General features: G+C 39.1%; 1 protein-coding gene across 1 annotated transcript; it reads left to right on the forward strand.

Annotated features, from left to right (window-relative positions):
• Positions 1–297: 297 nt before the first annotated feature.
• LOC309671977 (protein zyg-11 homolog B) lies at positions 298–24,705 on the forward strand. The gene is made up of 14 exons (XM_082483349.1): positions 298–400; positions 7,003–7,168; positions 10,377–11,131; positions 13,817–13,957; positions 15,208–15,384; positions 15,551–15,615; positions 16,230–16,329; positions 16,411–16,461; positions 17,106–17,267; positions 17,375–17,422; positions 18,048–18,245; positions 18,338–18,390; positions 19,026–19,123; positions 21,578–24,705. The coding sequence occupies exons 1-14, from the start codon at positions 398–400 to the stop codon at positions 21,766–21,768; spliced, it is 2,208 nt and encodes a 735-aa protein (XP_082339475.1). The 5' UTR covers positions 298–397; the 3' UTR covers positions 21,769–24,705.
• Positions 24,706–24,772: the final 67 nt, after the last annotated feature.

Here is a 24,772-nt window from a genome sequence, read left to right on the forward strand (position 1 = left end):
TCCTCAGCAGCCTCTGCTTGGACAGACTCACCGCCGCTCGCTCCGCAATTGAAAGCAAACGGGGCGCCAGGGAAGGGCTCACACACACCGTAACACGCGAGGCCAATGCGCTTTGTCGAGTAACGGACCCTCTTCCCGACGCTTTGCACCCTTAAACCTGGATTTTAAGGTTCCCACTCACCCGGAGAACCGGCAGCCAGTGCCTGGCGCGGCGCCTTTTAGGGAGGCGGGCCCGGCGTTGCTTCCCGGCCGGCTGAGGCAGATTCACTTCCAGGTCGGGGGTTAAAAAACTGAGGGAAGGGGGGGGGGGGAAGAAAAAAAAAAAAAAAAAAAAAAGAAGGAGCCAAGCTGCGGGACCCGGCTGGCTGGGCGCTCACCTCCGGCAGCCAGCGCCGCGATGGTGAGTGAGCGCCGCGGGCAGCGTCGGGCCGAGGGGGCGGTGAGGGGATGGGTAGGGGCGGGCGGGCTGCTCCCCGCCGCAGGGTGAGGGAGCGCGGCGGGGGGGAGCTGAGGTGAACTGCCCCGGGGTAAGGGGCCGTTATGGCGGCTGCGGCGCACCCGGGCAGGTGATGCCGTTGGGCGCGAGGCGAGCCCGAGGCGTGCGCCTCTCCCACCCCCCCACCCCCCCCTTCCTTCCTCAGGCTGCCGCTGAGGGGCAGAGCCGGGAGCGACCCGGCGGGGCAGCCGTGGCGGCTGCCTCCCCCCCGCCTCCCCTCCAGTACCCCCGAGCCGGGCCGGCCGCCCTCGCTCCCCTCGGTGTTGAGTAACCGCTACCCACGGTATAAAAGGGCGATGGAGAGCCGGCAGAGGGGAGGTTCAAGCCCGGCGCGATGCGAAGGGGGGCAGCGGCAGCTCTGCCCGGTGCGCCCCGGCGTGTCCACAGCGCCGCGAGGGTGATGGCCGACCCGCCCTCGCTGCCGCTGACCGGCTCCTCTCACGGCAGCTTGTGGGGCCGAGGACCATCTTCCTGCCACGGAGGAGCAGGGGGCAGCCCGGCGGGCAGAGCTCCTCAGCCGGCGTGAAGGACAGGACAGGAGAGGACAGCCGCCTCTGCCTCCTCCAGCTCATATGTGTCGTGTTCCCCCTCCCCCCCCCCGCCTGGGTGCAGTCCAGCCTTCAAACAGCACTTTTCCCACTGGGGCTTGTTTTGTCCAGGGGCTGTCTGGAAAAAGCCGTGCCACCCAAAGCACGGGTTGCGCGGTACGCGCGGTACGTGGGCCTTGCTGACCCCTGTCATGCGTGGCGGTGGCGTGCTCCGGGGGCGCGGAGCTGGCCGCAGCCGGCGGCGGAGGAACGGCCTTCCTCTGTGCTGAAGAGAGGCCTCAGAGCAGAGCGTGTGGGTGCTGCTTTGATGGCTCCTCTGAGATGAGTGTGCGTGTTTGCTTTTGAAGCGCTGGCAGGAGCTTCCTGGGTTATCTAGTCTCAGCCCTCCTTATTAAAAGCCTAATTTCATTTAATCCCTTAATAAAGTTTTTCATCTTTGTTTTAAAAGTAGGAACTTTTTTGTGCCTGCTGTTCTGTTCAGTGGACCAGGGTAGAATGTGGTTGGTTGATGTTTTGGAGCTATGTATCGGCATCTAAATTTATGGCAAAAATTCTAATTCATGACATTTCTGTGCACCTTTGTTGCTGTGGTGGCACTCTGCTTCACCCTAATAGCTTTTTTCCTTCTATAGTTTTTATTCACTGTGCTGTATTTGTAGGCGGCATTCATATCTCTCACCTTTTGATCTGCTAGGCTAAGAAAAGCTGGTTTTGTTTCCTGCTCCAAACATGCTTTTTTCCCCAGAGCATACTAGTAGCTGCTACGTTCAAACTGAAATGGTGCAGGTATCTCTTAACATAAATAGCCCCATGAGATTGCCGACTGTCTTGAAAATGACAAAATACTTCCTTATTTTTTGCTTGATGCTTCTCCTGATACCTTCTTTGGCTGCCTTACATTGTTTTTTTGTGGTTAAGCAAACCATTCATGTTCTTCTCTCCAGTCATTTCTAATTGATGAACTCCTATCTGAATTTCTTGATATTAATCTTGAAATGCATGGCCTTACTATGTCATTTTAATGTGGCACTATTTAATTTTAGACCTCCCGTGATCTCTGCCAACTTTGTATCACTTTAATCAGTATGTTTCCACTACTTGTGCCAGAATAGTTAGTGTTAAATTTGAGGTTTGAGCACAAGCCTGCCTTGATTCTGGTTAATAAATTGTCTACATCTGTTTCATTCCATTTAATGAAGGATAATCATAAAGTTTCTTCATAACATGAATCACGGAACTGTTTCTTTTTCACTGCCTTCCCTTTATTAGCAGTCAGAAGAATTTTGATGACCATTACTTGAGTTGCTAGTTCTTGGTTGTTTTAAGAATGTTCATTTTAAGAAAGTAAGTAAAGTTTTGGGGCTGTGGAGAGGTGGGAAACAATTAGAAACATGGTATGTCCAACACCAAAGACTAAGGCTTTAAATTACCTCTTATTTTCATGCTAACTTTTTGAGAGAAATAACCACCACAATTTGAAAAGTCCCTTATCCTGTACCCCATCTCCTTCTTTGAGACTTTAGAGAGGAAAAAAACCCAGATGGGCCTGGCATACAGAGACCTTACGCATTTGCGTTTTGTCATACTGAGCCTACAATAGGGTATAAAAATGGGGGAGTACATCACAAAAGTGGTTCTGTTAGAGCTGAAATCAGTATTTGTCTTCCAATGTTTTGTACTGGTTTATCTAACTAATAAACTACCAAGGGAAAGCTACCTTTTTGGAACTACCCAAAAACTACAGAGGGAAAAAAAGGTTTGAGTTTTAAGGATTCTGAGACACAAACTAGAAGGTACTGAATCTCTCAGGCTGGAGTTTGTAGGATCACAATACCTATAGAGAAAAAGGCCCACACAGCAGTGGAATTTACACTTTGTGCAAAGTTAGATTGCAGTTACGGATGGAAAACATCAGTTAAAGCTGTCTCATTTTTGGTTATTGTTGTATAAGCAGGTGGTTGCATGGTGATCCTTCCCCAAAGGAACAGGATTTTGTTTTGGTACTCACACTCGGCCAGTTAATCTAGGCATAATGTTGGTCTTAAGATTCTCTAACTGATTCCAGGTACTTTAATATGTCCCCTTGTATTGGATCTGGCTGAGATGGAGTTAATTTTCCCCATAGCAGTCCTCATAGTGCTGTGCTTTGTATTGGGAGCTAGAAAGGTGTTGGTAACACACCAGTGTTGTGGCTACTGTGGAGCAGTGCTGGCACCCCATCAAGGCTGTCACTCCAGCATTCCCCTCTCACCAGCAGGCTGGGAGGTGGGCAAGATCTTGAGGGGACATAGCCAGGACAGCTGAAACAAACTGACCAAAGGGATGTTCCATAGCATATGATGTCTGCTCAGCAGTAAAAACTAAGAGACAGGAGGAAGAGGAGGCATTATTACATCATCATTTTGATGTCTCTTGGAGCGACTGCTATGCATACTGTAGCCCTACTTCTTGGGAAGTGGCTGGACATTTCCTGTTGATGGGAATTAGAGAACAAATCTTTTGTTTTCCTTTGCTTCTGTGTGTGGCCTTTGCTTTTTGCTTTTGCTTTATTGAACTGCCTTTATCTTGACCCATCTTTATCTTTCCATCTTATTTTCTGTCTGTGCCCCCCTTCCCCCCCCCCCCCCCCCCCCCCCCCCCCAGTTAGGAGGAGAGTTGATAGAGCAGCTTGGTGTCCAGCCAAGGTCAACCCAGCACACTCCTTAAGCTCTTTTTTCTTTTTAACTGCATTTTGAAATATAGGTTAAATATATTTTAGCAATATTTAAAGTTGGTTCAAGGAATTTTTAAAAGAAAATGTGGAGGATAGTGTTCTTTGAGAGAGCCTTCCCAACTGCACTAGCGTGTGAGCTGTAAGCTGAACTGGGTAACGTCATGTTGAACCAGGTATTGCATTTCAGTCCACTAGTGTATTGGATTACTGCTAGATGCCAGTAGCCATGCAGTTTACTCCCCCCTCACCCTCACAGATACTTTTTTTGTTAGTTTGCCTTGGTTATATTAAGCACTTAGAAAGTTATCCTTTTTTTAAAAAGAATTAGTTGAAATAAGCCTTGAAAAGCCCATCTAAATGAAATTATTCTACTTTTTTTACTGTTCCATAAGCCAGTTGATTTTAGATGTGTCACATTACTCTTCTTAATATATGTTTTAGCTAGTGAAGACACCCAGACTTGCATTATGTAATGCATAATTTCTGTGTTTTGGGGAATTTGTTTTTATATTTATTTTATGGCCACTGAATGAATTTGATAGAATGAAAGAAACTGTGAGGCTACATGGAAGTATCAGATAGTTAAGATGGCTGTGAAAGTCAAATATACATAATGCAAGTTCTGTTCAAATCTTGCTGAATGATTTTTATTAAATAAAAAAAAAGATCCTACACTGTGGTTGACACACATTTACAGTGTCTCATTAGAGTATTAGAACCAGAAAGTGAAATGAGCTGAAAACAAATGTTTTCAAGTTGACATTCAAAAAGCATAGCTAGAGAAAGGAACCACTTAACTCGTAACCTTGTAAGAGCTTAAATACAACTGAAGACTTTTACTATGAGGTCTTTAACTGGGCAATATTCTCCTTAAGTAAAGAGAAGTTGAGAAAAGGAATGCTGCTGCCTCACATAAAAGGTTTACAGGCTGCATTCAAGCTGTTCTATTTCAGTAGCAGACAGCCTAGGAAATTGTTTTTATGATGTTTGTCAAGGGACTTTATTAGATGTAGATAATAATGGTTCGCCTATCTGCCCAGGTTACCTCGGCAGCCTTCGTTAGGTGTGGTTCTTCAGCCTTTTTGCAGCAAGTGGAAGAAACATTACAAACGTCTCCTATAACTAATATAAGTGGAGTTAATAAAAATGATACGGTGTTGTTTGCAAGTGTAATTGGTCCCTGCTTGTGGATTTTGTTCTGTTACTGTGTGGAAATGCCCTGTATAGACTTCTGAAGTGATAATTTTACACAAAAATTAAAACCGTATCTCCAAATTGTAGGCTGGCCAGTTAGAGGTACTGGCTGAAAAAATAGTTCTCTGAATCATATGCTAGCAGCCAATCTGCAAAGCTAAAAATTCTCATTGGAGTTTGCTCACTGATTTATAAAAGTGTTTTAGCTTTTCTGGCAGAAATTATGGAACAGTGCCAGAGAGCCAGTATTCTGTTTCCATCATATTTAAGCATCAAATTATAAGCACAAGATCTAAAGGGAGTTGAGAATGTCTTTGCTTCAGTGGGAATAATTTTCATATGCCTTTGAGTAAGGATTCTGATATTTGAATCGGCAGCTGTCATATTAAGTCCTGCGCATGTGTATTAATTTCAGGTTAAAAAGAAAATTTTCCCCTTTCTTTCAAAAAATGTGCTATTTAAAAATAATTAGTTGTTTTTTCACTTTAGAAATATTTCAGGCATTGTTGCACATTATAAAGAAACAAAAGATGTTAACAGTTCCAAATTCTGTCCTTCCTTTTCATATCAGTTTAAAATTGGAGGCAGCCAAAATTGCTGTTTTCTGGTAATGTGAGCAAGCCACATCACAAAATAACTCCTGCTTCTTCAATGATAAAATGAAGTAATCAAGCTTTAAAAAAAAATATAAATGAAGCACCTAGTGAAATTGAGTCAAGGGAGTTGAGAGTTGCATGTCAAAAGCTGCAGAAAGAGCTTGTATTTCAATAATTTGGAGCTTCTGCTTCCCAAACCTGTACTTAAGTCTTCAAGAGCTACTAAACTGCAGTCTCTCTTGTTGTCAATACATGATTCATTAAAGATAAGCTCCATTCCATCTTTGCCCTAACGTGGTACGTCCAAATCTTCAAATATATGCACCTTATTTTAGAAGATTTTTTCCTGTCATTTTCTTTATATTTCTTCTATATAACCTTTTATGTATTTTTGTACTTCTGTGATGAGCATATTAGGCAAGTAAAGCAACAGAAGACAAGTTAAATGAGCTAGGTAAGAAAGGTGAAATTATCCAGAACTTTCAATATAAATGGCAAGCTACAATTTTTCCTACAGATGAAATCTGGCAACAGTTGATGCTGTTATTTTCAAAATTGTCTGGGGGAGTATGTACCAGTCACTCAGCCGCCTTTTGTGTAGTGCTGGGGATGATTCACAGCGCTGTAAGTCATTCTTTATGTTGATTAATCTGTGTGATTGAAAACAGTAGGCTATTATTAGATGTGGAATAAAAAAAAACTCTGAGATTTTTGTATATCAATGTAAAATCTCAAACTCTGAAGGAAAACTTCAAGTTTATATTCTGTCTTGTCCTTTGAACCCAGGGTTCTACTGTAGATGATTTCCAGGTGCTTAGCGTAAAAAAGAGGAAATTGGTAACTATAATGAGAAGAAATACTGTAATAGTTGTTACTTTATTGCTGCACAAAATGTGGAATTAAAATAGTTCTTTTTGAGTTTCCTTTTTTGATCTGAAGTTCTAGCTGCCCTCTTCAGTGTCAAAAATTGCTCCTAACAAGATATGAAATTTATCTGCATTTCTATTGTAGGTTGGTAGTAGACTTCTGATGTTGGTTGACTTAAATGGTATTAAAAGAAATAGTTTAAATCCAGAAGTAAAATTTTATTTAAAAATCTTCTTTCAGTCTGTCTTGATTGATTAATTCCTAGTAGACTTCATAAATTCAAATGATCTTATCGGCAATTACTTTTCTTCCTCTGTGAATGCACGCAGGGCTCAAGCACGGCAGACCGGACTGGATGTGGTTTAGGGGGAGGAGGCTGCCCATCAGTTTGGCCAGTCATTGATTGTGTGACCTAACTTTCCTGGCTCTAAGGGAGACATCTCCTTTCATAATATTTGCCTGTTCCAATGAGATCAGACTAACAAAAAAGAATGATTTGCCTAAACTCAGCATTATGGAGTAACGGAAGATTCATAGAGAATGATTTGACTGAATCTCCTTTGTTTCATTGTGTTTTGCGTATGACAGGAGGAAGCTTCTCCTTATTCTTTACTTGATATCTGTTTGAATTTCCTGACTGCCAACCTAGAGAAGTTTTGCACAGAAAGGCAAGATGGAACACTATGCTTGCAGGAGCCAGGAATGTTTCCTCAAGAAGTGGCCGATCGATTGCTGCAGACGATGGCATTTCATGGTAAAAACAATTATTTGTGGATCATCAGTGCAAATATTTTACTGGAATGTGCGCTGCAGTTCTGGTGTATTTTCTAGTAGAATCTGCTCTTGCAGCTGTTAAAACTGTGTTCCTTAATCTCTTAATAGAGAATTTCTGTTATTTTTGCTTTTCCACAGCTTCAGCTGAATGTTGCATTGCCATATAGATAGTTCTAAGTAGAAAGTCTTGGGTTTATGATTTTAATTTAATGTTCCTTTAAGTGAACATTCTTTACTAGATCTTCTTTCAATCACTTAAATAAAAAAAAAATTACTAGATTCTACTACTTCTAGCAGCACTCAAATATTCCAGTATCTCTTGCAGAGCAGTTAATTGAATTTTCTTTACTGTGTGTCCTTGTGATTTAACTAGGAAATAATCTTGTGATTTTAATTAAAATAGTTTCTCATCTCTTTTAGCACTTTTGTTGAAGTGGAATTACTTGCTCGAAAGCAGTCAGTTTCAAGAGCAGTATAAACACCTGTGAAAACCACATTGTGGTGTTCTTATGTTTTGCGTACCAGCCTATCATGTTCTCTGTCAGCACATGTTTGAGGAGAGGGCTGCCCTCTACTTTGCTTGCTTTAAGCATGACAAAGGAAAATGTTGTGTCAATAAAAGGTTCTTAGCATGAAAAGAGTGAATATATAGGTTACTTTAGAGAAGAGGCAGGAGACCTATTCCTGAAGATCCTGGAGACTTGTATTAAGAGATGAGACATGACACTAGAAAAATGACTGTAAACAGAACAAGTGCCCTATCCTATATGTGCAGATATGATTGGGCCTTATTGCACAAAGGTTGGTGTCCTAGTTTTCTCAAGTTGTTCTAGTCAGATATAACAGAAGGAATGGTCCTAAAAAAAGGCAAACTCAAAAAACCCCTTACATTTCAACATACATTACTTTCTGATAATTGATTATTTAGAGTAGTCCCAAGAAATCAGATTCAAGGAAACGGAATTAACAGAAACTTGTTACCAGTGCTAGTAGTGATGAAGGCGGTTCCAGGTACCGCAACATCACACTGTGTCAGAGTACAGGATGAAAAAAAAAAAGTGCATGCCAGATAAACAGGGTGTGGCTAAGGTAGGCCAGTGAGAGAGCCTAACTCGATCCTTAACTGAAAAGATGAGCAAAAATTAAGAACTAATTTAGCAGTACTTTAACCAAATTATAATTATTTATGGCATTTAATTTTCCTGCTGGGTACCAATTGTTTCGCCCCATACTTTTGCTTTCTATGCAAAAGAGGAATGCCCCGACTGCTTGGTCAGAAATGCCTAAACCGCTTGCTTTTTAGAAAGGGTTGCAAATCTTAATATTGATTTGACTGTCACAGAGGCAATTACGAGCTCATGACTTAAATTCAAACTGTAGTGGCAATGATGGTTTTTATTCAAATATATTACATTTTCACTTTCTTTTCTGTGTTCAGTATGCTTGAAGATAGGAGATAACAACCAGGAGTGTTGACATTTTTAACCCTCTGGAGTGAAACTAGAAGGACATGTTCTTCCTACTCCTGTTGTGTGCATGCTTGTGCAACTGTACCGTTCTCGTATGGCTTTCTGTAATGCAGCAATCCTTTTGTTGATAAGATACAAATAAGAAATCTCGGTGTTTTCAATGCATTTTGGATAATCCTGTGCATGGAACTAAATGTATTATTTCAGTTAGGGTGTGTTGTGGTTTAGGCCGAATTGACCACTGGGGAGGTGGGGCACTCCAGATGGGACCGACAGATGCTCCCCCCTACCTCTCTTGAAAGAGAGAGGCAGAGGAGGGAAAAAGAGACCTACAAGTTTAGAAGGAACTAAACTACTTTAATGAAATATTAATAATAAAATAAAAAGAAAATAATGAAATATATACAAAACGGTATGAAGTTCCCAAGATGACAGTCATGTCACTGGCTGGCACTGGGGAAGTCCCACATTGGACTCAGTGATGGATGGGAACTGGATTATGGATCTGGATTCAGGATCAGGATCAAAGGCAGATGAACAGAGTCCTCCTCAGACGCTGGTCATTGAAGAAAGAGAGGTGACCCTTTGATCCCTCAGCTTTTTTACTGAGCATAAAGCAGATGGGATGGAATACCCTGTTGGTCAGTTTTGGGTCACCTGTCCTGTCCACTCCTCCCCACAGGTGGGACCCCCCTACGCTTTTCTGCTTCTGACCCTCCAATGGGACAAGTAACAAAGTTAGCTGGCCTTGGGTGTTAGAGCAATACTTGTAAGCAAGAGCCTCTCCGCATACCATGCCTTGGCATCAACTATAAACATAGGTCTGATCACTCTGAGAATGAACAGTGTCTGCAAAGTATGCTGTTAATGTCAGTAGTTAGAAGAGGCCCAGCTAAGAAGCAAAGTTACTGAACAAAATTGGTCCTGTTTTACCTCAAACCAGGACAGGGTGTTGCCAGTATGCTTTTCTTGCAGTTGCTGCAAGAAAAGACTACTTATGCAGTCTTCTTGCTGCAGAGCAAAAATATGATAATCTCAAATAAGATTGTTGCATTTCCTTTTTTCATTGCTGTCTCTCTCTCTCTCTCTCCTTCCTACCCTTTCCTTGTCCTCCTCTTTCTCCTCTTTGAATCACTTCTTCGGTTTCTTTCTCACATTCAGCTTGTTTCTGAGCAACACTCCTACTTTCTTCATGAGGGATATATAGAAGAACTTAATTAGCTTAGTTTAGTGTATTGATCTAGTTATGAATTCAATCAAATGCTAAATTATTCAATTGAGTTAAAGCAACATGAGAATGGTCATTGATTGCGGGTACTATCTTGAGGTTACGGAACTGTGACCAGGGAGGAATAGCTTCCAGAAATTTTGAAATTCTGTTTTTAGCATGTTTCTAACAAGTTCAGTGAGAAAATCCAGAAAATGCAGGCAGCAGTCTGAGCTTTTTTGAATCATATCCACATTTTATTTATTGCATGTTCCATGTTCTGAACCAAACAGGTAATGTGTATATACTACATCTTACTTTATCTGTCCTATTCTTAAACCTGGAATTTTCTGAAAGTGAGATCGTAATCTTAAATGTGGAGTCTCAAATACGAAATTTTGGGATCAGTGGTGTAATGATCCAAGACAAACTACTTTGTACCTTTTGTGTTCTTAAAATACAAATGATGTTCTGTAACACTGGAGGCAAACGCTAATGCTGTTTTCCAACAGGGCTTCTGAATGATGGAACCGTGGGCATCTTCCGAGGCAACCAGATGCGTTTGAAACGAGCCTGTATCCGGAAAGCGAAAATCTCTGCTGTGGCTTTCCGGAAAGCATTCTGCCATCACAAGCTGGTAGAACTTGATGCTACTGGGGTCAATGCAGATATAACAATCACAGACATTATAAGTGGACTTGGCAGCAATAAGTGGATCCAACAAAATCTGCAATGCCTTGTGCTGAACTCACTAACTCTTTCTTTGGAAGACCCATACGAGAGGTGCTTCAGTCAGTTGTCTGGGCTTCGTGCGTTGAGTATTACCAATGTTCTGTTCTACAACGAGGACTTGGCAGATGTTGCTTCACTTCCTAGATTAGAAAGTCTGGATATATCGAACACCTCTGTCACTGACATAACAGCACTCCTCACCTGCAAAGACCGGCTCAAGTCTTTGACCATGCACCACCTGAAATGCTTGAAAATGACCACAACCCAGATTCTGGATGTTATAAGAGAACTAAAATATCTGAATCACCTTGATATTTCAGATGACAAACAGTTCACATCAGACATTGCACTTCGTTTACTGGAACAGAAAGATATCTTGCCTAACCTTGTGTCTTTGGACATTTCTGGAAGAAAACATGTAACAGATAAAGCTGTAGAAGCATTTATTCAGCAACGGCCCACAATGCAGTTTGTAGGACTGCTAGCTACTGATGCCGGCTACTCGGAATTCCTAACAGGAGAAGGAAACCTAAAGGTTAAGTGGGGAAATTAATTTTACTGAAAAACTACAATGTGCAGGAAAAATAGAACTAATCATTTGTAACAAATGTATGCGGGTGTTTCAGACGGAGGTTCACTTTCAAAATTGTTAATTGTAATTACTGACTTTGTGTCAAATTCCTACTTAATTCTGGCACAGAAACTGCTAAATTTACATAATGCTATTGTAAGAAGCATCTATTTTCTGTGCCTTTTCAGTGAGCCTTAGATCCTGATTTAAAATATCAGATCTAAGAGAGCTGAACTTTGTCTAGTCTGAAGTCATTTACTGGAATAATGTTCTCTGGTTTCCAGCACAGTATCTAGCATAAGGCAGCAATATGTAAGAGGTGGAGGTACAATTTGCATAAGTTTTGAGCAATTAATGATTAACACAGCAGGTACAATAAAACTTAATAACTGAGCTGCTGTTGTACTCCATCACCACTTCTATTTCATATTACAGTATTCCTACCCACCTTGCAAGGTCTTTTGGTGATGAACATGTAAGAAGCAGTTACTTAGGATGAAAAAATTCCTCTTCTTGAACAAATCCGAAATTACTTAGCCCCTTAGGTTGAGATGATGTTTGGTGCAGTGCATTTATTTATCTTTTAGTGCCAGGCAATAAGACATTGTGCCATGTTCTGTAGAATATGTGTGCACTGACTGGATAATGAGCCTATCCTGTCCCTGCTATGAAGAGGGAATATGAATTAAAGAAGAAAAAGAGATGTTTTAGACATGTCAATTTTAGTAGTATGCAATCTTTGACTCTTTGAGTTTTGTTTTCTACTGTGCCGTGAGGATGATGGAAACCGTGGAGGGAATAAGGAGGAGTTTGCATAATGTGTCCGTAGTTTAGTCTGTCTCCTGCACAAATTGAGTTTTGCATTTTGGTTTTAAAATTCAGAATTGCTCTTGCTCTTGGTTTGTTTGTGGTTTTTTTTTTTTTTTTTTTTTTTTGTTTGCTTGTTTTGTTTTGTTTTTCCTGGAACTTTGACAGTTGTTAATGGCTGAGTCTTTTGAGTACTTAGTTGTCACAATTAATAGCGATGTGTATGAATGTTGAAATGCATTGTTGGAGAAACCAAGTTCCCGTTTGGTGTGATTGATGTACGGCATCAGGAAATTATACCTCATATTTGGTACAAAGTAATTCAATATAATCCTTGCTACTTACAATACATGCTTTACACAAACACCTGTCCTATGAAAAGGCAGGAAGGAAGAAGGTTCTAGTAACGTGAAAATCATGATGGACTTAACAGCAGTGTAGTTTGCAAAAAGCAGTTTGCATTGTGTTCTTTCTTTTATTTCTTTTTAGACATAGCTGTCAAGAAGAGACTGCAGAGAGCAACTGGGAGTTTTTTGCACCACCACCCCCCCCTTTTCCTTTTTTTTTGGTGACCTGAAATTCATTAGTGGCTATACTGAAATATTCATCTACATAGACTAGGTACTGCTAAAGAATAAACAGGACACAGCACTCATGGAGACAGTAGAAGTAACATATTACTGTCTTTACATCAGTTCTGTGAAATTTGATTATAGAAATTCTTGAAAGGTTAAACACTAGGCAGGCATTGTAGTTGAGAACATGAAGCCAAGTGGAAATTCTTCATATAGTGTATAATTGGCTGCAAAACACATCAGTAAATATGATTGCCCTGTTCTAATCAGTAGAGAATATAAAACAAAATCCAAGATGGTGTCAGTTCTCTCAAGGCTGTAATATATTCCTGACCTAGAAAGTCTTGAAAAAATTGGCTCTATACGATACAGGACGCACAGAATGTGACACTTCAATCTATGAACATTTGCTTTCCCTTATGTGACACTAAGTAGAACAAGTTCTGCATGCTTTCCTAAGAATTTTAAAAAACAGTGATTGCAGTGGTGATTCATTAAATAGCAGGACTGAGGAACAAACCATCTACAGTTATACAATTTACAGTTTTAAAGTAGATAAAATATATTTAAATGGAAAACGTAGACTGGGAAATAGAAAAAATTGCAGCTAGCTGCTGATTTAATATTCTGAACTTAAGCTCGTGTTAGTCAACAGTGCATAGCTTCTAAGGCAGTCTTCACCTAGCTCATTGTTTAGTTTTCGCATGTATTTAAATCTGGTTTTAAGATTTACTTCTTTTGCAGAGAGCATGAGTTAGTTCTTTAATATGGTGCTGGAAAGCTATTGCTACAGATCTAGCTTATAGGAAACATGATGTAGACAAAGAATGGAAATCTTTTTTTATTGCCAGAGCTAGAACCCAGGGCCAAAAAATATCAGCCAAAATGCCATCTTCATCAGTTTATCAGCTTATACAAGCTGTATTTGACAGAGCGTTCAGTTACAAATAGTGCTTTTAGGCATTTGGTGCATCATAAGCAGCTTTTTCTCGTTATGAAGTGCTACTTTTACTTTGTGGTTTCATACAGTTCTGCTTAAAGACATGACAAGCCTAATTTTGGCTTATAATGTGGATTCTTCTTTATGAAGAATCTTTGAAGATTGTATAATTCTGGATTGATATGGTCAGATAAAGTAATCATTTGGTTACTGAAGGATTTGGCTAAAAATATCACCACCTTTGAAACTGCAGCTTTGCACTTTTTAAGAACAATTTTTGAAGTAAAATGATGAATCTTGAACTAAAGATTATTTCTTTGTTCGTAGGTGTCAGGAGAAGCAAATGAAACTCAAATTTCTGAAGCACTGAAGCGTTACAGTGAACGAGCCTTCTTTGTGAGAGAAGCACTCTTTCATTTATTTAGTCTGACGCATGTAATGGAAAAAACAAAGCCTGAAATCTTAAAGGTGAAATAATACAGTTTTGATGATTGTCATGCATTGTTCCTTAAACTGAGCCCATCCCCAAAACCCTGGTATAAATTATTTTGTAAGCTTTTACATTTTTTGGTTGTGATTTTTAAGATTTAAAATCTAATGTTGGAGAACTAATGTTGTTTAACAACTACTTAAAAATAGTGATGTAGAAGGTGCCCTGTAGCATCTGATGTTAGGTAAAATTGATCTGGACTAACATATAGTAGCTAAATTTTGTAGCAGCTAAATTAAATTTTTCATGTAATTTTGAATATGATATGAAATTTTCCTTAGATGCTGAATATTGTCATTAGAACATATTAGTACTGGGTCAAATCAAGTGTCTGTCTAGTCTTATTCCCCAGGTACAACGGTGCCTTCTGCTGATGCTTACAAAATAGTAATAATAAGGCATTTGGTGATATTTCTCTCCCCTGTCACCTTCCAATCTGATAGCAAGTGAATAAATATTGCTAGTCTTCTATATTGGGACCTAACTTGGAAAATCCTAGAAATTTCCTTAGAAATCCATTCTAGGCATTGGCTTTCCATGTCTAGAACACCAGGATGGTTTAATTTTTACTGTGATCGTAAAAAGAGGCATCAGTAGGACAGATGATTTTTGTTTTTCCTGTCCTCTTTGAAGTTGAACAAGGGACCTTGATTTTGTTGGCTTCAGTATCAAAAAGACTTTGGCAATCAATAATCAACAAGAAAAATATTTTCTTAGGTGAGATCACAATCAACATACATAGCCAAAAACATAATTCAGGAAGAAGGTGTGAAAAATATATTCTGACCTAGCAGTTTAGGATGTGATCTGAAATGGCTAGTCACCAAACATCAAGCCGCTACATCATTACCATCGCACTGCAGAAACTCTGTCCTACCTCATTCTTCTCTGAAGGGGTTTGGTCATTTTTATCCCAGGGTGTAGCGCAAACCTTGGATCTTTCTAGGAATCTCTTGCATTCCATGCAGCATCTCCTTTGGGAGGCTGCCGCAACCAGTGCAAAAGGACTTGGAGAAATAGAAGTTATCGGCTTTGAATCACTGAGCAGAAGGAAGTGTTCTTCCTGAGAATTAAAATCACACCAGATAGATTTTTCACTTAAGTAAAAGGGAGGCAGAAATTGGGTGTTGTGAGTCATTGTTGTGGCCTCAAGCAACAGTGCATTGCTCTTGGGATCGTGTGTGCAAACATGTAACTAACTAATGTGGGCAAAACTCTTGCATTTCAGCTTGTGGTTATTGGAATGAGAAATCATCCCCTGAACTTGCCTGTGCAGTTAGCAGCAAGTGCGTGTGTCTTTAACCTAACCAAGCAAGATTTAGCAGCAGGCATGCCGGTGCGGCTTCTGGCCGATGTCACTCACTTGCTCCTGAAGGCCATGGAACACTTCCCAAATCATCAACAGGTAAAAGACAATTCCTTTATTTTTTGTAGGATTCCTTGTCTTGTGGATCTTATAAAAAGTTTTTCCACATCGCATGACCTCATGGAAATTTGTTTAATGATTCATAGCAAGAAAGTCTTCTGTAATACTTATGTCTGATGAAGTAATTCTTTTTCATTTCTCATAGCTGCAAAAGAATTGCCTTCTTTCACTATGCAGTGACAGAATCCTTCAGGATGTTCCATTTAACAGGCAAGTTTTGGATATTAGTTAAAAGAAGTTGCAGAATATTTTTCTTTGTCTATTCCTTTAGGAGGTTTGTTTCTGCTCTCAGTTTTGCTCAATTTAAATCATTCCAGTGTGCTGAATTTTTCTGGCCTATATTATTTTGGGCCTGTAATTAACAACTGAATATAGGTCTGGAAAAAATCCTTTGGTATCCAGGTATTTTTTACTTTGCCTGGATAGGTCTATCAGTAATTGCGTGTAAGTCAGGATTTCTTCTGGGGAACTATGGGATTGCTTTTTGCAGAGATTTTTCTATTTAAATGTTTTGCCCAAATGCTTTGAAGTGTGTTGGTCTGATGTTTCAGAAGATTGTGCCAAATTTTTCTTCCTTCTTTGGGAGCAATCCCTGTGCACTTTGATGTATAATTAGAATTAAGAGACTCTAAGCAAACAACTCAAAGCTGACTGAGGCTCATGTAATACCTGTCATTTCGCTGTGTATTTCTACTTTTTTGGGCATACTTCTTCCAGTTTCTTTTGTCTGGCGTGCATTTCTGTCTGATGTGTTGTCTGTGTACATCTTTATTTTACTAAGACTTATGAGACTTCTGAAAATTAAATTTATTTTTAACTTCCAGGTTTGAGGCAGCCAAACTTGTTATGCAGTGGCTGTGTAATCATGAAGATCAAAACATGCAAAGGATGGCTGTAGCCATAATTTCCATTCTTGCTGCAAAGGTACAAAGTTTAAGCTTGGAGATGATAGGATAATATTTCTAAAGTCTAAAAAATTGTTGATATGGTTTTGTTTGTTTCCAGCTTTCAACAGAGCAAACAGCTCAACTTGGTGCAGAGCTCTTCATTGTTAGGGTAAGTCAGATGCTTTCCTGACAGTCAAAAATACTATCCTCTCCAGCTATTCATGCTAACAGTATTCCTAAAGGTATAAAATAAACTTAGGTAGATAGAATTCTAAGAACACATTAACCTGTATTCATTTGGAGGTCCTTGAGAAGAGAAAAGCCTAGAGAATTTGTTAGAGGTAATATCAGAGACAGTGGCAATAAGATATACTATCATAGATGAAAAGAAGCCAAAGTCAAAACACTTGACACAAATAATACAAAGTAAAATAGCAAGACATCTCTTGATTTGAAATCCATTGTATAAGATGAAAGATGCTCAAAAAGAGACTGTTTGAAGGAAATGCTTAGTGCTGTCAGTGTTCATGTGGGGTCCAGATTTCTGTGGATGGCATTGTGCCATCTGTAATAATACCACACGTGTAATTATGGTGAAAACAAAGGAATTCCTCTAGCAGGCAACCATGTTCAAAGGGGAGGCAAGAAGTTTAATAGCTGTTTTATTATGTATGGTTTGATGCTCAACATGTAGATCTTTGCGTATAAATGATAGCTATGCATTACCCCAGTTGGTGTAGAAAGAAGCAGAGGAGCTAACATGTTTTTTGATATGCAATCATAACTGGAATTTTTGGATTTTTTTTTTCCCAGCAACTTCTACAAATTGTTAAACAGAAAACAAATCAGAATCTTGTAGATACTACCCTCAAGTTCACATTGAGTGCACTTTGGAACCTCACTGATGAATCTCCAACAACATGTCGGCACTTCATTGAAAATCAAGGGCTAGAACTTTTCATGAGAGTCTTAGAGGTGAGGAGTACAGTTTTGGTGGTGGATTATCAACATAGGTTTATAATTAACATTGTTTCAATAATAAGCACAAGCGGTTACCTGTGGTTTGTTTCTTTTTTCCACAGTCTTTTCCATCTGAATCGTCCATCCAACAGAAAGTTCTTGGACTTCTGGTGAGATGAACAACAAAAACAAAAGCTTGAAATATATACTTTTAAAAACTGATTATTTTTTCTTTTACCCCATGTTAATCTAAAAACGTGCCTAATATTTTTACATTCTTCTTTAATTTTTATAGTATGCATTATTCACAATGACATTGTTTTGCACTGTTTTACCAGTTCTCCAAAAACACTAGTTATATTGAAATTGATAGTTAAAGTAAACAAAAAGAGCTTTTAAGAAAGGGCAGTGAGTGAGGCTTCAGATGAGTCCAAATGCAAAATTTGGTTGAAAATCAATGGAACTCAGAATTGTGCACTGATGAAGTTTACTGAAATTGAGTGTGTTTGAGAGTGTTAAAACTAGCCTTTAATTTAGTGTAATCTGCATGCTAATGGCTTAAAATCACTATGAGAAACCTTTTTGTTTTGAGGCAAATTCCTGCATTAGACTGGAAAAGATTTCAAAAGCAGAAGTAGTATTTTGGCATCTGGTGGTCACCTGGATGTATGAAGATCTCATCCTGGTGTTTATATGTGTTTATTTACAAAATGTAGTTCAAGTTTATATGTTAATCTCCCTCATGTCGTATTCTTTCTGTTGATATTTTCTCTTTTCCTTTTCCCTCTCCTCCAGAATAACATAGCTGAAGTTAAAGAACTCCATTCTGAATTAATGTGGAAGGACTTTATAGACCACATCAGTAAATTATTGCACAGCGTGGAGGTGGAAGTTAGCTACTTTGCAGCAGGGATTATTGCTCATTTGATATCTCGAGGAGAGCAGGCCTGGACATTAAGTCGCAGCCAGAGGACTTCTCTCCTTGAACAGCTGGTACAGAAATGATGGTGAATTTTATCATACTCTTCTATATTTTTTCGATGTTTGTATTTAACAATGAGTGTTCTTGGTTCTGTATTTTGCAGCATTCTGCCATTTTGAATTGGCCAACCCCAGAATGTGAGATGGTGGCTTACAGGTATCTATTGTCTTGATTTAGAGTTTGGAAAATAATCTGAACTAGATTGGAAACTTTTTCCCAAAGCAGAGTGAGCTGCTAGCCAGACACAGTTTTGTCCAGTGGAAGAACATCTATTGGCTTAAAATATACAGCGTGTTAATTTTCCTTTTGTGACCAAAGAAGGTTAGAGACTCCTGTAATAGAAAAATGTAATGTTCTGCCTGTTTTTCTATTAAAAGCATTCAGCTGCTTGCCTAAAAGACTTACACACAAAGATTAACCCGTGAGGTTATATTGGCTAGCACTAGATTAGTACTGTCCGTCCTAGATAAAGCAGCTTGAGGCCAAAAAGTGCAATTAGATAATTACTGTCCATTTAATCCTTATAATTTCCACTGTTTACTCCAGTTTTTAAGGAGTAGGAGGCATCCAAGTACTATGGTAAAAGCATACCCTATAACCCCCAATATATATGATTTTTGCTAGTAATTGTTTTAAACATTAAAAAGCTTGCCTGCTGCATCTAAAACTCTAGTTTATCAAATGTCTCTCCTAGCTACCTGTAGCTGAATGAGTAGACAACACGTGACCTCTGAAGTAATAATATCTAGTAGCAAAGCAAGTTGCTGATCATCTTTTTTTTTTTTTTATAGGTCTTTCAATCCATTTTTTCCTCTACTTGGCTGTTTCATGACACCTGGCGTCCAGTTATGGGCAGTGTGGGCCATGCAACATGTTTGCAGCAAAAATCGTATGTATTAAGATAAAATTACCTCTAAAATTTTTACTTCTTAGCATATTGCTCACTAGCATGAAGCGGGTAAAGTAGGAACTCCTAGGATATTCACTCCTAATTCTCAGGAGAAACTACATTGAGGCTTTGACTAAGTGGGGCAGGCAAAGAGTAATAAAAGTTCTTTATATCCTTTTTATGTACTGGAATCTTACTGTTAAATGCACAGTATTCCAAAATGTTGATATGTGTTAAGATTAGCTACATTTTTGGCTTGCATGGGTGTTTTTATTTAGAAATGTAAATATTAATGATGGGCAACAAATTTCTTTTAAACTAAGAACAATGATTGTAGCAGGTAACTATCTCTTACTATCAGAACAGAAGTTTTAGGCAATCCTCATCTCTAATTGCCTTTTTGCAATAACTTGCTGTGACATGGAGGTCAGTTTCTCAATCTGTCTTTCCTGTCTGCAAAATGAGAACGCCAATGTCTTGTTTGTAAAATGATTTGAGAGCGTGTGATGAAATGCACAAGTGTTGGGAAAGGAAATAAATCCCCTGAGCATACCTAAATGTAAGACTGGACAAACCTTCACGGATTTTAATGCTTTTCTTTGTTGGTTTTTTTTTGTTTGTTTTGGACATAAATTTGTATGATGTGAATCTGTGTATTGTCATTAACTTCCACCAGATATAAAGCAGCTTTGCTCTAAAGTATTAGAAGTATTTTCTGTGCCAGTTTTTTAATCTTCTTGAGAGCAGTACATGCTTGTTTGTCCCTGTCCCATAAATCACTATTTCTACAGTGAGCAGACATCTATTCAGGACCAAACAATAATATGGCATAATAAATAATTGTGAATAAAGTACTGTTTTCCTGCTCTCTGTAGAGCTTGTAACTGTAATGAGACGCTGTTCCCAGGGTACACTGTCAGAACTGTCCTACGTCAACATAGGAAAGTCCTCACTGTTGTTTTACTGGTCAGAGTCTGGCTAACAACAGTTTTTGATTAAGAGCCTGTAGTTCTGTGTTAATGAAATTAAAGCAAGCTCTCTCCCCCTCTTTGTGCCTCAGCCCTTTTAACTTAGTATGGTCCTATTTGTTCTATTTATTTTTAGTGTTTATTTTGTGCTGCCCTAACCTCTGGGCTTTCAACATGCCACAGAGGTTTGTATTGGCAGTGAGTAACTGCTCTGTAGAATGGAGAGGCTGGAAATAGCTGGGTGGCATATTCTTGATTTGAGATCAAGACAGTATTCCTGAAGTTTAGTTCTGATGATAGTTGATACCAGAAGCTTCTGGACAAAGTTGCAGTGGAACTAAATGTTTGGTAGCAAGTGTAATAACCTACTCTGAGGGAAAATGTGTTAAATTCTGAAATATGGAGTTTTATTTTGGAGGGAAAATCTTAAGCTTTTGGTGCTTGGCACCAAGCAGGCTTTTTGTCTTGGAGGAGATGCATTTAATTTTGACCTCCTCTTTTAGATGATGATGAAAAGTAGTCTGGGATTAATGGAATTGATTTTTCTTGTGTTTGTTTGTTTTTCCTCCTTTTGTTGTTTCTCCATATCGTATCTACCTCGACGGACTAGCTTAACTAAAATATTAGTAGCAGCGCAGTAAATGTGATCCCCAGAGAAATGTTTAATGTCACCATTTAAACAACTCTGGTGTTGCTTCACCGCAACAAATGGTGAAATTGGGCACATCTGAAGTAATGCTCTCAGGATTGCATTACAGCCATCCTGACCTTTTTGTAACAGCTTCTGAAGCTTGCATGTCACATTGAACATATGGCTCCTTTTATAGATGGTCCCTGCATGTAATAACACCGGAGCCGATGTAGGTGTGCTTTCAACTCTTTAAAATTGATAATGAAAGTGGAAAGAAAAGTATAGTTTTATCCCTAAAAAGGCATTCACAACAACTTACAACTAGTTAAAGGCCACCATCAATTGTATTTGGCAAACTGTTTTCGAAGAAACTAGTTCCTATTCACTCTACAAGCCTGTACAAATGATGTGATGTATCTGATACCTTTTTTTTGGTAACTGTTGTGTACTGAGGTTCATGGTAAAGGTGGTATTTTTACCTGGGTACTTACAGATACTATAGTACTTTTGACTCCCCATTTCTTAAAAATTATATATGTGCACTTAAAATGCCTGTAGAGGAGGCGGGGGGGAGAGAGGGAATACCATGCATATTACAAGGCACTTTCCAGTCAGCTAAGGCAGATGTGGAAACAGACCTGATTACAATTGGAGTCCTGTCCAAACAACTCTGTTGTTCTGTTGTCACTTGTTGAAGTGTCTACAGAAGTGCTTTTGTACTTCAGGGAGTGCCCTAAATGCTGCCTGGTGTAGGAGATGAAAGTGGGTTTGAATCAGTGTTTACAGTATCTGCTACATTTACCCTAGATACATTTTGTTTGTTTGTTTAATTCCCTTTTTTGAATCTTATTACAGCTGCCAGGTACTGCAGCATGTTAATTGAAGAAGGTGGTTTACAGCACTTGTACAACATTAAGGAAAACGTCCAGACTGATCCACACGTCCAAAGGATTGCTATTGCCATCCTAGATAGTTTGGAAAAACATATTATGCGTCATGGGAGACCACCTCCATGTAGAAAACAGCAACAAAATAAACCAAACTGAAAGCTTTAGGTATAGGAATGTAAAGTACTGTCTCTGTAATAATCCTTTCTGATGTGTGTGTAGTTGGAGTAACTTGTAATATAGTGGTCACCATTAAAGTGATTTGCCGATAATTGTGGTACCCAGAACCATGTATGGTAACCTTTGGTGAATGTCAACTTTAATGGCAACCGCATATGCAACTTGTAAAGGGTCACTGCTTGAGCTGGTCATACCTGTAGGATTACTGCTGGCTACAGAGAGATGGGACTTGTACAGATCAATATGCACATCTGAAAAAAAGCCTTCTAGGAATATCTTGTTTTGTGACTTCTGGGACAGAAAGTTATTTCATACCTATGATTGCTGTTCATTACACTGTTTACCAGTTTGGTGTTTGAATAGAACTGTGTGTGGTTGTGAGATTCAGCACTTTTACAGATTAAAACAAAAGTTACATGCATGCAGGTTACAATGAGACTTGTAACTAAGGTGACCAAAATGTCCATTGTCTCATAACCCTTCTAAACACAAATAGGGTCTTCAGCTTCCTTTTCCTTTTGCCTGCAAGCTGTGTTCTTTTGTTTTTCTTACTGCTAGAACAATGCCTCTTCGCAGTTCAGCTGTCCCGAGTCCTCCCTGCGCTCAGTAAGGTGGGAATCAGCATTGTGTCAGGGAAAGGGGAAACCTGCTAAAGTAAAGCAATAGAAACAGGATTAAAAGGAGACACAATACTAAAAGGATGAACTAAGCTTGAGATTTTAAGCTTGATAACAAGAAGGGGTTTTTGTTGTTGTGTGACTACTTTTGGTTGTGTGTGATATCTTCCTCTTGTTTTTAGAATACTGATAGAGAAAGGAGAAGGCTCATTAGAGCAAAATAATGACTTGTCTTCATCATGAAGGGGATTGCATGTCTCAATAGGAGGCCCAGGATATTTGGTCACCTTATTTATAAGAGACTAATGACTGCTCTGTTGTTTTCTGTAAATATTCTGTCAGTATTGTGCAGTGAATTATATTTCCAAATCATCACAGTGCAAAATAACACCCAATGTTGTATGTAAGCCCTGTGGCGATTGCATTGTTTTGTGGAGTGTGAAATTTTACATAAAGATGCTAACTGTAACAACAATTTCTTTCTTTCTTGGTTACCTGTGGGTTTCAAATGATGTATTGAATGAAACATATTGCACAGCTTACAAATGCCTGATAAAAAACAAGTGATGGAAGCAAACTGCATGTTCACTCATTCTATTTAATTTCAGGTATTGTTTTTGTTTATCTGGTTAGTCTCCACATTTCCATGGCAACTGATTGATATTCAGAGACTCTTCTGTAAATATATTGGTAATTGAGTTTATAAAGAAAACTTATGTTTGGTAGCTTACTAGCAGGGATGGCTTCTTCACAATTACCATATTTTACTATTTTTAACTCCTTCCCTCTCCCAACTCCCATCCTTCAAATAAAAACATCACCTCTAATCTTCAGTAATCTAGTTATTGTGCATTTCAGCAACTTCAAAAGGTACTGATCCAGTAATTTAATCAATGTTGTGTAATTGCTTTTTGTACGAAGGTATCATTTGGCTACCATCATTTTCATGTGCGTATCTGGTTATACACTGTTTTCTTGATTTGGAAAGAAATTAAATTGGTTGTAGCTTTGAATTATGAAGGTGGTTTAAAAAATGGCCTGCAAGGCCACCACCCGTCTGAGGTGTCTGCTATGGGACTTCTGCTATGAAATTTCTGTTACATGAGATGGAACATAAACCTTGTCACAATTGGTATTAATAGAATGAATATAAATCAATTGCTACAAGATTTTAAAATAAAGATGACAACTCTCCTTACAGTACTGGTTTTTCCTAATAACAGGAGCGCTTGCTGAAGCATCTTAACTAAAACTGTGGTGAAAAAAATCTACTACATGCGGCACAAAATTAATGTGATACTGGCATTGGTCCTGATGGTGAAGACATGACTTCATGAAGTTCTGCAACCAGCAAGCACAGAGATTGTACATGATTTTCCATACCCTTCTTGTTTTGTTCCCACATGCAGGCAAACAAACAGTGAGTAGAATTCTTTTAAGGTGAAAAGTACGAATTCCTACAAGGTATAAATCCACTAAATTTACTTGCATGTGCCAGCTAGAAATGACTGTTCACATTCCTGTGCAGCTCCAGGCATTCCTGCCAGGGTAGAATAATTCTGGAAGCAACTTTTCGACTCTTGTATTTCACCTGTGGGATTTGCCATCTTTTATGAAGACTGAAGATCATGACTCTGCTTTACCTTTGCAGATCTTTTCGTAGGAAACTTTACATGTATAATCTGGAAAGGTTAGCTTCTGGGACAAGTGAAATTGTGGTTTGCTTAGAGACTATCATAGCATGAAATGACACCCAATTCCAATGTGGTAAGCCAGATTCTGCAAGTGTATTTTGGTAACCTATATTTACTAAAAATACATTTCTCTAACTACGCTAATTCACTTTTGCTTGAAAGTCCCAGTCTAGGGAAGTAAGAAGCTGTGATGTTAAATTGTGTGGCACTTCTCAGTGCTGGCGAACTTCTAAGCAGAGGGAGAACAAAACTTCAACTTCCAGTCAGGCAACAGAGGAAAACAGGTGATGGGAGAGAGGTGACGTGCCCAAGATGTCTGGTATAGACTGATGCGGTGGCCCCATATACGTGTGCATATAGGCCTTGTCTTTTCTCAAGCACTGATACCAAAGAAAGGTTAAGTTCAGTTGGCTGGAGAGACAGCTCCACATTTTGCACTATTCACAACAGATCTGGCGTGAAACACCATTGCTCTGTGTTATTAGTGCTTGTTCAGCACTGATAATAGGATGCAGGCTTAGGAAGATTTTCTTCTTTGTAAGTTAACTTTCTGTTCAGAGTGATTTTTTTTTTGTTGTTGTTCTTTTTCCAATCAATGTTTAGATGCAGTTTGTTTGTTTGTTTGTTAATTTGCTTAGGGTGAACCAAAGCTTCTCCACACTTGTTACTTGA

Source organism: Vanellus vanellus, assembly GCF_965231255.1.
Source record: "Vanellus vanellus genome assembly, chromosome: 5".
In the NCBI taxonomy this organism is placed as follows: domain Eukaryota; kingdom Metazoa; phylum Chordata; class Aves; order Charadriiformes; family Charadriidae; genus Vanellus; species Vanellus vanellus.